Consider the following 16,162-nt stretch of genomic DNA (forward strand, 5'->3'; position numbering starts at 1 on the left):
TGAAATCTATATAGATGCCAGGGTTGCAGCTTGCCTCTATCTTCTTGTGCTCTTTTCCTTCATGCTTGCAGCCAAGTTGCTTCAAAGGCTTGAAATACAGAGGGGTGGGTAGTAGGTTTGGGTTTGCTCAGAGGTACAGAGTTCCTGTAGCATAAAAACTTCATTTTTTTTACCATGCGAGGGTAGTACAGGGTTTGAATATGGAAACACAGGAGTTTAGAAATGTGAACAAAGTCATTTAATAATAGCAACTAAAATAAATTTTATTATGTGCGTATCTTTTGCATTTGCTATAAGATAATGGGCAAACAATCTAAAATCAGCATTGAAGATTTTAAGTAACTGTAATGGCTGTATAAGGTAGCACTCCTTTTCTCCTGTATTTGGTAAGAAAGAGAAATGCATTTGAAATCAAGACAGGGTTCTAGCTGAAGCAGCACCAAGCTCACTGGCAAACTCGTCAGGAAGTTCTTCTACTGGTATAGAAGGTACCATTTGTCTGTCAAGTGTTAGGCAGATAAACTGCCTGAGCTGGCTTGTCCCCCTGGATATTATTCTTCAATTTCCATACCCCTTCCTCTCCCCATCCCCCTGTCCCTATTTAACATGGTTATTACCATCTTTTTTGGTCTGTTTGAGAACAAGATCCCAGACAAATTCTTCCTGACATATTCTTGTTCTCATATATTTGCTACATAAATTCATTATCTCTTGCCAAGCTTTAGATCTGCCAAGTTCCCTCTGTGTTGTCTCAATTTTCATTCCAAATAAAAAAAATTAAAATGCAAAGAGCAAAAGACTAAAAGTGAACTCTTTAACTTAGGGCTGTAAGCTTTGTCTCGGGGGGTGGGGAGGGGTGGGGTGGGGAAGAGCACCGGGGATTTTGATGTATGCAAGACATCTGCCCAAACATCCCTAGCAATAATGTCATCACTGTCAAAATGTACTTACACTACAAAAATGTCCAATAGTGCTTATTCCTGAATTAACCATGCAGCTAAGTTTTTAAATTTGGGTTAGGCTGCATGTGGTATGTTGTAAGGAGAGGTAAGCAATGTAAGACTGTATGAGCAGGCTGTGCACCAGTGCTGGTGAGTAATGTGTGGAGTAGGAGGTGGTTGTGTGTGGTGTGGAATCCTCACGCATCCGCAGAGGTTAAGCTGTGGAAACTACCGCACCTCTTTATTTTCTAAAGCAGTCATAAGGTGGCTGACAGAGAGATTACCTGAAGGCTTGGGAGGAGTAGAGGAATTTTGGGATAAACCATTTATTTTGTTCCCTGTTTGTATTAATGTTTGAGAAAAATAGTCCTCGGGGGCATGGAATCTGCTCCCACCTGTATTCACTACATTTTTTGTGGTGTTTTTTTTTTTTTTTTTTAAAAGGATAAATGTAAATGTAGTAGATTAAAAAGGAGAAATAAAATTTAGTAGAATAATGCAAAATAAGAAGAATAAGGCAGAACTGTTGGGGTAGGAAAGGAGCCTTTGAGATAGATGTTCAAGATGTCTAAATTCTGCAATTTCTTCGGTGAAGGAAGGTGTTGAATTGTGGCAGAAAGTTGTCTGCCATTTCTGATGCATCAGTTTAGGGGCATATAGGCACCCAGATTTTTAAAAATATGTAAAATGCAGCATTGTGGGTTTTGGTCACTAGCTGCTTAAATCATAGCTGAAAGTAAACTTGGATTCATGCTAATGGTTTAAATCCAATTCCCCCCCCCCCCCCCCCCAAATTCCATTTGTCCACTTTGTGTTGCTTAAGTCTGTATCACTGACCTTTCCTCGTTACAGAAATTCACTTAAGAAATATTAAAGCCACGTGGAAGCCTTTGTAACTGCAGCTTCAGCAAGATTTGCAATTATGCCAGAAAATACTGAAATACATACCTGTGTGCATCTCATCTCTTTGATATGTAAAACCCCTTTACTGTATCTTTTATTAACTCCTACGCTTCTGTTTCACACCTGCTGTGTGAATAGAGATGTGAACCCACATGTCCCCCAGTGGTAGAATATGCTGTATGTCTTTATATGAGCAGGCAAAAAGAGCATATTTAGACAGGTTGAAGGTGAAAAAGATTTCTATGCTCAAGTTTCTGATTAGACCATTATAGCAGCGTCACTAATTCCCCTCCTTCCATCTATTGTCTTCCCTCATCTGTTGTCATCAGTGACCACTGTTGATTTGTTGACTCTATTAAAGTATTCAAGGAAGCCACAGGCCTGTCATTTTGGTCATAACCTTAATCTGTTTTCTCACCTTGGGAGAAAATGTGTTAATACACTGTCTATTTCTATAGAATGAAATCATTGGAAAAGTTCCTGATGCAACAAATCTGCAATACGTTTAGAAGGAAAAAAAGGTTTTCTGAATCTTGGTTATTTTAAGAGATAGCAAGCTATGTTCAGGTAGCAACTTTTATAAGAACCATACCAAATTAAGTGGTGGTAAGCAATTGTAACGGTATGTTGTGTAGTAATTTTTGAGCTGGATGAGTTGCAGCTTCTCCTGATTTCTCATAATCTCAGATTCCTCATTGTTTCTAAATGATTAAGCAACTAATTTATGCTAACTTCTGCTTTCATTTACATCTTTGTAAAGCCTGTGTAACTTTATTGATTTTGGAGTTGCTTTAGCTTTTATAGCAATTAAGGGGAGGGGTCATTTCTGCCAGTTGATCTGGAAAGTAAATGGAACACTTTTTTTTTTTTTAATGCCTTACAGGTAAAATGTATAGCTACCTAATTGCTCTTCATAAAATACTTTACAATTCTTCATATTGTGTATCACCTTCTTTTTCATAATAAAAGTATTTCCTTTATAATAATAAAGGTATTTCTATTTCTGAGAAACTTGCTGTGCAAATAGAGATTATTTAAAGGATAAACTAATACAGACTTGTTTGAGTTTTCTTACAGTTTATTTTTTGTTCACTTATTTGGAGGAGAGTTTGTTTGTTTTCTCATATTTTAGAAACAGGCTTTATGTTTTAGTTTATATTTAATTTTTAAATTTAGCTTGTATTTGCAGCTAGCTAAATTTGCATTTTTAACTTAAAAATTAGCTTGCTTTTTTTTTTTGGTTTTTTTTTTTTTGTTTTTTAATTTTAGTTTGCAGGTACCTGATACTTGGGAGAATCTTGTTCCCTGTCTGGTACATATCATAGATCCCTGAACTGCTTCTTTTTCATCTTATTTGAAAACAGTCGTGTCCGTTACATGTACTGGAATGTATTCCATTTCCTAGTATTTATCTGAAGATGAATTTTTGGTCATTGTCCTTGTTTTATATGTCGGTCATTCCTGCCCCTGCCATCTGAGACTTTCTTTGATGGTATAAATAGCCTTAAGAGCTGAAGTTACAGTTGAAGTGTTTGCCATCACTAAGTTGGCTGCATAACTAAACAGGCCAGGGTTGGTATCATTTGGCTTGAACGACTGGAAAAGATTTTTTTCCTTCATTTTTGGTGCCAGAGTTCTCTCTGTTGTGGAACTCCTCATTTATGGCCTGCAAATCTGGGAAGAAATCCATCTGGTTTCTTCATCTGTCTTGCCAGACACTGTGATCTAGTAATTAGAACAATAGATGATGAGAAGAAACTTAAAGATTAAATTGTATTTTATGGTTACTAGAAGCTATGATGAATAAGAGTAAAAAGAATGTATATTTAACCGGTAGAAGAAATTAATGTTGTCTTGAAATAACTCCTCTTAATTTATCTGTAATACTTTACTAAATCTTTCCCATGCCATTAAATGTTGGGATAGGACAGATAACCTAAAGGGAAAGATTGTAGTTACTGAAAAACCGGTATGTCTTTGAAACATATAATAATTATAAATTCTAAAACATTTGTGGAAGAGACTACTGCATCTGTTGGTTTTATGTTATTTAGTGCAGTGGAATTTTGGTCTCTGGTTAGTGATCTTGAGCTCTGCTATGATATATTTAGGTATTCTTTATTATTTTTTAATGGAACATATAGGATTCTTTTCTATGTCTCTCCTTCCTATTTTCTTTATTAGAAAGAATTTTGCACAAGGGATGTGGGTAGTATAAATATTAGGACTTATTTTTAATGGAAAAACCTTACTGATGCAAAAAGATCATAGCATCCACTGAAGAAGAATTCACTTAACTTCATTTATTTTGGCAGAAATGATGCAATTCAGCTCTACATGGAAGAGACTAAAATTGTCTCAGTTGCCTTTCTGTATACATAACAGGACATTTTGATGACAGGATGATTAATGTGTGAAGAGAAAGTATATGTTGCTTAAATGTGCCAGATATCACACATGTATGTTGCGATGTAATAGATGTGTGTGTTACTTCCTGAAAGCCAAAACTTTGTAGATGGGGGTCTTGGAATTTCCCCAAATTGGCTTTGGCTTGGAAAGTGCCATTGTAGCTCAAAAAAGGGGAATCAATATAACTGTGTCTTTTACTTGATACCCGAAATGTGTTCTGTCTCTGTGTTAATGAAAATGAATATTAGGCTTTTTTTGAAAAGCATATTGATAATTTTTGTTGAAATACTAAATATTTTTATTATACCTGTTGTACTGTTTATTTATACCTGTTATACTATTTATTTATTTATGCACTTATTATACTATTTTATGTTATACCTACAGATAACAGTACAGTTCAAGGCTTAAAAAAAAAAAAAAAAAAGAGAGAAATAAAAAACCATGGTATTCTTGAATCAGCCTATACAGTGGGTGCCTTTGGGGGAAGTAGAAGGTTTTGCCTTTAAGGAGCAGCTATACAAAATCATGCAAAAGAAATCCATGGAAAACTACTAAATATATAGAGGCCATGGCTGGCTGATGAAGTCTCTGAGCTGCCGGTGGTTTGAGGTTCAAAGAGTATTCAGGAGCAGTATCATACATGCTTACCATGCTCCTATATGCTCCTCTGCTTCTGCTTTTTACCATAGTTAGTCCCTTAGTCTTAGCCAGTACAACTGCTCTGAAGTGCAGTATTTGGTTGTGATGCCTCTCTTTTGCCACACAGATTACTGCAGTATAGTGAAGTTTCTGTTGGCAGTTAATACATGAAAATACTGGCTTTTGCTTACACGACAGCTCTGCCTGATCTCAACCAAGTGGCAAAATTAATGTCAAATTTCATTGTTATGTTTTCATGGGTGGAGTCTGAGTAGCACGGATCTTTAGGTGAGAAAATAAACAGTGGTAATGCCTTTTCTGTCCCTATTTCATTTTATAAGCAGTAGCTCGTTTCTTCAGTGTGTCCTCCGTTCTGCACTGCAGTGACTCATAGGGTAGGGAATTTTTCCTGGGTAGGAAGTGATTGGATTTGGTATTGCTGGCTCTGATGGGCAATTTGCTGTGGCAGAGGACCATAAGAGCTTCATTTGGGATGCACTGAAGGAACTTGCCTATCAGCTCATTGGCCCAGCACCTCTCATTTTTGAAACTCTTCTGGATTGTAACAAGAGTGCCATTAGAGGAAAGATTATGGATATCTTTCACCATCTCAGTTCACCATCAAATGGATTTTCCATTGCTTGGAATTGGTATTAGGCTCTGCATTGGCAGAGGCTAATGTAGTTGCAGAGTGAATTTATCTTAGTAACTAATCCTTGCCACCTCCCTGTGAGGTGACTTGCTAAGTATCTGACAGATGGGGAAGCACGGGAGGGAGAGATGGTTTCAGAGCTGGGATTAGAGCGCTGATGTCCCAGGCTTCTGGTCCTGTGCTCTGCACAGCCATGAGGCCAGCCTTCCCTACCCATCTCCTGTTACTCTCTTGGGGCAAATTCCTACTGAACGTTATTGATAAAGACAACAGGGGATTAATCCTGTTGTCCTAGTCAGGAGTGAAATTCATCTTTTATTTCTGTGGTATTGTATGCAATTTAATGCTAACGGTCAGGAGACCTTAAATAACCACATCAAACAGCCGATTCGGTGCCAGCCTTCCTTCTTATTTAGCTTAGTCTAAACTGACACCAAACTTTGAGACATTCCTCTCCTCCCACAGTGGAGAGCCGCTGGGATTTTTTTATGCCACACATGGTTTCCCTCCTACATTTTCCTCCCATGTCAGATATTCATACCCCCTTTAATAACCAGCAGGGGGATCATTACATTGAGCTACTGCCAAATGCATAATGACTGCTGCCTTTGCCTTACACAGTCACTGCACTACTGATATCCAATTCAGCATTGTAAAGTGCTTAGGGCTACCTTGGGGATGTGCTATATTAAACCCAACTATTCTAAATCCTATTTAATACAAAGAGATTGGTGGGGGGGAGGGAGATTTAAAATTGTTGTTAGTCACCTATTTTCAACAAGTAAAAATACCTGGCCACTTAGGGCCCTATTCTGTCACTCAAGTCATAAATAGTCCCACTGATTTTAGTAGGGGGTGCATGAAGGCGAGCACGGTGCTTACCACTGGGGGAGGCAGGATTGGGTCCTACAGAAGCTGTGGCTGAGACGGTAAGTTTGCAAGGAGCTGATGGGGGTGAGTGCGCCCATTTCTGCATTCCACTTACAAGTGTTTTACAGTGAAAACAGGAAAGTGGAAACATGCTTCATATCTGACTAAAAATAAAGGTACTCTTAAACTTGTAAAAGACAACATTTTTATTTGAATGATATGACAGAGCTGCCACAGGAGTGTTACCTGCTATAAAGAAAGCTTAAGAATTATTACCTTTATTAGACCAGTGACACTGAGCTTTAGCCATACATTTCTAACTTCTGTCCCTCTACAGAGACAATTTTCTTTTCTTAAATAAACTGTCATGCTAGTGTTAATATATTGTTGGCTCCCTCATACTCTGAGAATACTGCTGATATAAAACATGTATATGTTAGATTGGTAATAGTATCTTTAGTGTAGCTGACTAGAACAAATGTGTTTCCCTCATGGCTGTGCTAATGTGATAAAGGAAAATTGGCTGTTCATCAGCTTTTGGCTGGGTAAAGACAGTAGAGATGGAACCACATTCTTTTTTATGCATTAATACCACTGAGAACTTTTCACTAGTTATATTTCATGTGCGGGCATGTTGTGCAAAGATGTTGTAAAACATGAGATAATGCTACAAATAACAAAGTAGAAAAGCCTGTATCTTTTATGATGATAACAGTCAAACACCAAATGACAGTAACAGGCTGTAAAAAATGTGATGCAGAAAAAAAATGCAATGTAACCACCATATACACATATACTTAGACTCTTGCAAATAGGGCATCAGATGTTTAGAGGGCTTTGAATTAAAATTAAATAAAAAACTGTTGTATTTAGGTCATTGATGTGTCAACACAAAAGATAATTTAAAATGGAGAGATGTATTTTGAGCGGTGAAACTCATATGCAATAACTTTTTGAACAAATCTCAAGGCTTAGTAATTATGATAATAGCCTTCAAATTTCCATCAGTGGAAGGGCAATAAATATTCCTGTCTAAATTTGGGAAATATTGACTAAATGTGGAAATGACAATAAAGCTCAGCATGCATGTGTATGTTTGAAAGTGCAGTTTAAGGAGAAAAATTCATCTGTACAATTTTGTGTGAAGCCTAAATAAAAAAAAAAAAAAAAAATCCAAACAAAAACCTCCATCTCATTTCATATTTTCTTTCTTAAAATACTGAAAGACTCCTGTTGCCCGGGGCACTGATGCTGATCATCTGAGCTCAGATTTATAGATAATTGTGTCCGTTTATCTTGGTCTGAAATTTGAAAGACTTTATTGGTGGAATAGCTTTGTGAGTACTTATATTGTGGTTTTCAAACTGATACTTTTTCACGTTCTGGCTTTCCTCTTTGCAACAAATTATTTTGCCTTGTAAACCTTCTGTTTGTCCTCACATATATATTGTTCTTATGGAAGCAATTATTCCAGGTTTATTTTGTTTTGATTAGCGTGAGTATCAAGACAGGCTGAAGCACTCTAGTTTTATTAGGCCTCTGTAGACACGATTCAGCAGGCATCCATATCTGCAAAATGAAAATAATGCTCTGTAAATTGGCAACAACAAAATGATGTTTCAAAATCTGAAGGCTACTGAGCTCGCATGTGAAATAATCCTCATGCAAGCTAAATATTGCAAAAAATCACGTCATATCAGTTTTTGCAAATAAATCACTTTCTGAAATAAATGCGATTAAGTTTATTCAGTAAACAATTCAACAGAGTTCAAAAGTTTTGAATAAGTTGCACTTAGTTTCTATAATTAACTTCATTAATGGGAAGCTGACTATAGCCACGATGCCTCCAGTTGTCATTTTTTATGTGGCTGTATTTTTTAAATGAGAGTATTGAATTTCATAAAATGTAAGGCTGAAAGGCACTCCTGTATTATTAAACTTTTTCTAATTTTATGTAACCTAAACATGAGGATTTTTCATGCAAAAAAGTAGTTTGTAAAAGCTCAGCATCTTGTGACTTTGTGGAGCTGGGAGAATGCCATAAAGTATTTCTATGAACGCTAGCTCAAATTTAAAATGAATTGGCAGGGAAGGGAACGCTTGCAGAAAACAGTACCCTGGGGTGCTGGCTGAGTGCATATTCCTAGCCAAGGGTTCCCTTGATGTAAGGGAACTGCCCACTGGGTGTAAAGCAGATGTAGCCAGTTCCTATACTGTTCCCTTCAGCCTTTGTAGAAGGAAACATGCTGAGGTTAGGGAGGCATTTTGGAGGGGTGTTAGAGTCCTGACTGAAAAGTGCTGCATTTGGTTATCCTGAGTATGGTATATAGCCCCTTGAGGCCTGTTTGAACTGATGTGTATGAGAAGAGCTCTGACAGATATAACATGTGCCTGTGGCCTGAAGTGGTGATGTAGCTGTAACCAACCTCGTACCTTGTGAAACAGACCCATCCTTCTCCTTTTCCTCTTTTCCCCCTCCCCACCAGATCACTGCACTGTAGTTTCTTCTTTGATTTAACCACTGTAGAAATTTTATACTCTGTGCATCTGAGTGATGATCTTATTAACTGGATTGCTAATGGATGGACAGAAGAGAGGTAACTACTTTCAGTAGGCACTGAAAATAAAGACACAGGGCAAGTAGGTTGAAGTAATGTTAACGATTAATCAGTGGTAGATGCAACATGTGGAGAAATCAAAGTGATTGCATAATGAAGCGTGTGTTTGCCCCTTTATATTCGTTCTATAGGTGCATCACAGCAGAATTAGTTTCTTCTTGAATGGATGGGAAGATGACAACACACCTTTTGATTCAAGGATTCTTGTGGGAACAGTTGCAGATACTGATGCTGATGGTACACTGCAAATTGGACAAAGCTTCACAGGTAAATCTTGCAGTATTTTAGTGCAATGCACCAGAATATTCAAAATAAGATGTGCATAATGTGGTTAAAAAACACATGTGAGTCATTTTAAGTTATCTGTATGCTGAGAAGTAATATCTTCCTGCAGGAGAAAATTCCTATTGTATGATTAGCTTTCTCAAAGGGTTAGCTGAAAGATAGGTGTTTGGTGGATGATCCTGTAGGATCATAATTTATTCTATGTGTTACTGCATACGGGTAGGTTTTCCTGCATTCTCCAGAATGTAGGTATATAAAGTATGACACATTCCATTAATTTACGATCAGTTTTTCTGAGTAAATATATGAAACTACTTCAGAATGGGATTGTGCGTGGCCACTAGACTATACTCCTCTCCAGAGTCAGGAATAGAGCTGAAGTTTCTGGCTGTTCACGTTCTTCAGTTCTACTCATGTAAACCACTAGGAGAATGAGAATCCCTTAGCCTCTAGTAATGCCTGGTAGCGTTACTCCTCATCTACATCTAGAATTTTATATGTACTACAGCATGACATGATCATTGCAGAACACCTGGGGGATGTTTTCTTGCTCTCCACAAATTCTTGGCTCTGCAGATGTAAGAACACTGGCTATTGCTGTTCAGGAACATGCACAATTTGAAGCTAACTTCTAAATATAACTATATGTCACTTAAAAACTTTATTATGCTCTTGGGCAAGGAAGTCATTCTGTGCCCCATTTCTTAAAGCTTGTATATGGAAATGTGTTTTGTTGTGATTTTGATTCTGAATACTGGATAACTAATAAACGTATAAAAGAAAGGAATATTTTAAAATGCTTTTTATCTTTATTGTATAAATTGATAGGTACAGTTGTACCTACTGTATCTCTTCTCTAATTAGAGGTGGCACATGGACTGGCTCATTACTTCTGTCTAATGAGCCGATCCTTGTGCCACCTCTCTAATCAGAAAAGAGATAGGTACAAAATGTTCTTATAAAGTTATTATAAATCATTCTTTTTTATAAAAAAAATTAAGTCACTGCCCTCTATAGTTTTGTCCAGGTCCAAGATGGTTTCATTCAGGAGGGGTAATTGTGCAAGAGAGATCTCTGAGTGCTGAATTAAAGGTGCTCTCATGCAGTGCAAAGCTGCCTTCTGCTCTATAGGTTACTTATTTATGGTATATTTTCTTAGGTTTGGAGCAATTTGTTGGAAGAATGCAAGATTTTCGATTTTACCCAGTGGCACTTACAAACAGGTAAAGAACCTTTATTTTTGTAAAAAAATGAGAGTGTGGTGATTAGAAAGAATAAATAACAATATGCTTATTTCCCAAAGTATAATGGTTTTCATATGTCTCCTTTAGATAATTGCTTATGGTGATGTAGTTTATTGAACCTCATTTCAAAGATGACTTTTAATCTAAAAAATCTTGAGTTAAAATAAATTCAACAACTTAATTTGTTTTGCTTTTGAACTATTGCTTAAATATAGCTGTATATATGTAGTGAAACTCAACACTCAGTAATAAATGTGTGCTTTCCTTGTTATTGTTGTCCCTGTTACAACCTCACTTAGTAAGTGTTCTTGCAGAGAGTAGATCCACTTGCTAGATTTCAATGCTTATAAACTGTCTAGGTGTTATCAGCTCATGATAATTCTGACATAATAGTGTGTGCTGATAAGCTTAGTCCTGCTGGGTGAGACTTGCCAAGCTTTCCCAGAGCTCCATGTAAACTGTAGGGCGAGGAAGGGAGCATAGCAGGCCAGTACAGTTTAGACCGCTCAAATACCAGTGATCCAAATGAAGAGGACAGGCGCTCCAACTGGTCAGCATGCTGGCTTCGTGGCTGTGAGCTTGGCTCCCATGCTTAGCAGTCCCTTTCATCTGCTTGCAGCTTCCCCATGGTATCAGACGTCCATTTCAGGTATTCTTGATGCTCCCCCCACCCCACGCACACAACCCTACCCCGAGGTGCTGTTGTCTTAACTGTTCATTGCTTTCTATGTTAGATTGTCACCGTAAGCTGCCAATGACTTCGCTAGCTCAGCCCACATAGCCCTGGGCAATTGCTTTGACTTCCTCCATTCCTGAGGCCAAATTACAGTTGCCACTGCAATTTCTGTTGCCCTCCAGTCTCCCTTCCTAGCGCATTACAAAGAAATGTTACCTTTGTTATCTAGCTCATGCTGGATTAATCTAGTCAATTCAAGCTGGCCAGGAGTAGTCAGGTCCTATTTGTCTGCATGGTGCTTCTGGGTGGGCTACATGCAGTGGCACTCGCGACTGCAGACCTTAAGGCTATGTAATGATAGTCTTTCCATAAGAGGTAGAGCAGGTTCCTAAGAGCTCAGCTGTCTGCAGGACTTTACGACGAATGAAGTTCCTGTGAATTTAAAGTATTAGTATGAATCGGCATTCCAAGTTATATGAAAATAATGTTGGCTGTATTCTTTCACAGCAATGCTTGTCAAATCCTTTGAACTACAATTTAAGTCAGTGAAATGAATAAAGTTTCCGAATTGAAAGATAAGGTATTTTACAAACTGTTGTAACCTAATGATGTCTTTGTGGATGTAGTTTTATATCCACAAATAATTTGGTCCAAAACGTTTATCTGGGATAAACTGTGAAGGAAAGTCTTGCCTGCATATCAACTAATTTCAGTCTGTGGCTAACTAAAATGTCCTGTAACTTCAGGTTCTGTGGAATTTGTAGTGGCAGCAGCAAGTATTTATTTGCTTAATAAGTATACAAAAATAATGTTCTTACTGATAAAGTAGAAAAATGAGAAAAGCAAGAGGTTGTTTGTTTTTTTTTTTAATTTGAAAATTCAGTATCTTCTAGGCTCACAGAATCCTTCTTTTACACCAGAGATGAGCAGATAAAGGTTTAGGTAATCTGCCCATGTTGTTCATGTATCTATCTGCTTGCCTGCCTACCTATGTATCTATTTCAGTTGCTGATGTCAAAGGGAAGTAAGGTGACTCAATGACTTAGACATGAGCTGTAAGAAGCAACTACGGTGATCGCAGACTGGAGCAGCTAAAAAAGTGGGCATTTGTATTAAAGTTAGTTAAAAGTGGAAATATTTCTATCCAGGTTTTCTAAGGTGCAATGTGATATTGCTCAAGCTGATTTTTTTGGAGGATTTGAGTGCAAACATTCAACTCATCTGTGGTTATAGGCAATATGCCAATGCTATGGTATGCTTAATAACAATGTCCAGATCCCTGATTGGAGCCAGACATGATGCCGTAATAAAATGTTAAGAATTTTTCTCCTTGCACCTAGGGCTGGATTCATCGTACCTAGCTTTAGACACACCAACAAGCAGCTCCTTTCCCGTGGCTCCATATATGTCTGTGGAGCAATGAAAGGAACTCGAGGGCTTCTTCACAGACACCTTCTGAAGGTGCCTGCTGCTTACCATTGATTACGTAGGGACCCTGGCTGGCCTGATTCCTAGCTGATTGCCCCATTTATGCGAGATGAAACCAGGCCTTTAGGGTTTCTACTGTAATCTAAGCTGAATTTTGTTTAATCTATGAGCCTAGAGGTACAAAGCGGCACTTGTCCTTTTTTATCATGTATGTAATTACTTTTTTATATGCTGTGACAGAGACATTTTGGAAGTATTCTCTGGAAAATTTCCTCATCTGCATACCCAATCTGAGTGCCGCTGTCCTGGAAGTCATCCCCGGGTACACCCATTGATACAGAGGTACTGCATCCCTAATGGTGCAGATGATACCACTAACGACAGAGTGCTGAGGTTGGATGTGGAAGCCCATCCTCTCTATTACATCAATGATGATGACATTGGGACCAGCTGGATTTCATCTGTGTTTGCTAATACTGCAGGTCTGGATCATGGTGTTTCAATCACAATAGACTTACAAAATGGACAGTATCAGGTAATGAGAAGATTACATTTGCTATTTATTAAATCAAAACTAGGAGGAGATTTTTGTAGGCATTTCATTACAATTTTGAGGAAATTCAAACCTTATGCTTTAAGATGTTATCCTTAGAGGACCAGGAAGAAAACTTCCTTTTTCAGTATGAAACAATGCAAAATGCAACAGAATGCATTATGGTTCTTGTCATTGTCTTTTGATGTCCCTTGGCTGTTGTAACAAGCAGTAATCTAGAATAGATATACCAGAGTGGGTATCCTGTGTGAAGACACCAATATTTAGAAAATGGTTGCTCTCTTTCAACTCCACTTTTGTAAATGTCAACTTTAATTTTAATTTCTATTAAAACTTGAGGTGCTTGTTTTATACCTTCTGGTAGAAAGCTGACTGCAATCAAATGGAATTTAACATGTCTGCAGTACACTGACATATCAGAAGGGGATTTCTGTTTTGTAGATGTTCTGGAGATGGTAGTTTAGCCTCCTGAGGAACAGGAAAGGAGAATACAATACGCAGGCAAGATTCCTGAAGAGGCCAGATTGTACCTAACATTTCGCTATGCTGTTGAAGAGTGTCAGGATGTCTGGAAAGGAGGCACATACCAGTAGTGGGGCTGCATTCACTATAGGGGCTCTACCAAACTTCTGTGTATTCTTGCTAGCTTATCTTTTTTTCTTTTTTGTCATTAATAGTGAGAAGGGAAAGAACATGATGACAGGTTTTGGCTACATAAGTAAGAATTAGTCCTTTAATTAGAAACAAGTTCAAATGCATGTGGAGTTTTAAGACTTGCCTTATTTGACACACACATTTCTGCATAAGCAGTATTCTGGGGAAGCGGTCTTTAATAGAACACAGGGTATTGATGAGAATCCAAGCTAAAATAGGGAGATTCCCCCCCACCCCCCAAATTTACCTGTTATAAAACAACTCATCAAATATTTGGCAACACATAGCTATGCCCTTCGTTTTTGCCAAAATAATGTTACTGTAATAAATCATGGACTTGACTTTGTAGTGCATTTTCAAATGGTCTTCAAGAAAAAGTGAGTCAACAACAGTTCAGTTGTTGCATAATAATGTCTGAGAGATCAAAGAGCTTGTTTAACAAAAAAGTTATCTTTGGTTTTAATTGGGAATATGTGGACTGAAGTATTGGTTCTTTTTCTGTCTGAGTGGTAAAGCAGACTATATTGTCATATTGAAAAAAAAGGTTATATTCTCATTGTTTTACAAGTTAGCCATTAATATCAGTTTAAAAATTTGTTATCTTCTTGTAGGTATTCTATATTATACTGCAGTTCTTTAGCCCACACCCTGAAGCAATAAGAATTGAAAGGAAAAAAAGAGATGATCTAAACTGGGAAGACTGGCAGTATTTTGCTAAAAATTGCAGTATTTTTGGAATGGATAACAATGGATCTCTGGAAAAACCAGACTCTGTCAACTGTCTCCAGCTTCCTAGGTATGAGTGGGTATTATCTGCATAATACAGATGCTTTGAACAGGTAACATCCTGACACAATTCATTTCTATTTCCCAATGAGATAGAATCATTTAATTTGGTATACTCATTTATTATGGGCTGCTGAGTATATAAAAGATCCCAAATCTGACCTTTCGATTGAAGATTGCCAAAAGGTCATCTGTCATTTTTATCAGATTTCAGACATTAAGGAATGTGACACAATTGATTCCTCTGTTATTTTTGAGCTAGACTTTTGAAATTTTACATGCTTATGTTTTGGGGGGTTATTGTCAATACAAGTACAGAACATTGAGATGAAGAGTGGAGGAAGGTACTGATATAACAGAGTGTTTTAAAGAATCTAGTGAATGTGAAAGTATACCTTCGGATCTTGGAGAGTGCAATGTGTTCTGGAGATTAGAATAGAGGCCAAACTTACATACAAAAGCCAATGATTTAGCCTTGCTACTAATCATGCAAAACATGTAAGAAATGGGTTGAAAATTGTATCTTGAAGCATTCTAATCTTTCTAAGCAAGAACCAAAATAAAACTGGGGGGGGCGGGGGGGCTAAGAAGGATTATTACCATTTAGAAATATGTTGCAAACCTTTTTACTAGATAGCAGATTTAAAAATATATAACATTTAAAATATATATTTCATAAATATAGCATATAACATATATAATATATAGTTAATATGTATTATCATTTTACTTACACAAATTCTTGTATGTACATATATATATATTTTTGAATCTACACCACTACATATATTCAAATGCACTATCCCTTACCTGAATTCAGATGCCTGTCAGTATTAGGCTTGTTTAGTACTTGGCTGGAAATCAGTGAGAAAATACAGTAGCAGGTGCTGTAGGCATTTTGCTTTTTTTGTTGTTCACTTTTGCTACCTTCCTAAGACTTTTCAAGTGTCAGCATCTTTGTTCTTCAGCAGTTCAGTATTCTGAGGAGAGGAGCATAAGGTCATCTGAGTTACACCAGTTTTCAGCAAAGGACTTCGAGCTTTATTGCTGATCCTTGGAGCAGAGGGTAGAAGAGAAGGGAAATCTAAGTAAGCCAAACATTTTTGGAAAAATAACTCAAATGAGGTGTAATGCCCTTTTCAGCCCAGAAATACGTACTTGTATATTTTCTAAAAAGAACTGAGGAGTTAAGTATGAACTGTTCCCATAAATGTTTTGTGAGTAGCACTGTTTCTCCCCTTTGATTACGACGTAAATGGTGATAGGAAGTGATATGAATGAATGATTTTTGGGTACAGCTGATGTACAGAAAGCTTTGTTTAAAAGATAAGAAATATACCCTGTAATGGTGAGTATTCTGTGTACTCAAAGAGAACTTACTGTTGAAACAATGCTCCAAATTTGTGTCAGCAGTAGCAGAGCTCCCTGCTGACACCTTTATAGGAGGGCAAGGTGATTTTATTGTAAAATAAAACTGGTCTCTCTTTCTCTGTCTTACATA

At 37.3% G+C, this 16,162-nt stretch overlaps 1 protein-coding gene across 5 annotated transcripts in view; it reads left to right on the forward strand.

Annotated features, from left to right (window-relative positions):
- Nucleotides 1-16,162, forward strand: part of USH2A (usherin) — a 394,137-nt gene that overhangs the window by 26,389 nt on the left and 351,586 nt on the right. For all 5 annotated transcript variants that reach the window (XM_069800131.1, XM_069800130.1, XM_069800132.1 and 2 more), the window contains exons 4-7: nt 9,167-9,302; nt 10,480-10,543; nt 12,909-13,203; nt 14,487-14,671. In XM_069800131.1, coding sequence (XP_069656232.1) covers nt 9,167-9,302; nt 10,480-10,543; nt 12,909-13,203; nt 14,487-14,671 — 680 coding nt within the window. The remainder of the gene's footprint in view (nt 1-9,166; nt 9,303-10,479; nt 10,544-12,908; nt 13,204-14,486; nt 14,672-16,162) is intronic.

The sequence above is a fragment of the Haliaeetus albicilla genome, chromosome 13 (genome assembly GCF_947461875.1).
Source record: "Haliaeetus albicilla chromosome 13, bHalAlb1.1, whole genome shotgun sequence".
Classification (NCBI taxonomy): Eukaryota; Metazoa; Chordata; class Aves; order Accipitriformes; family Accipitridae; genus Haliaeetus; species Haliaeetus albicilla.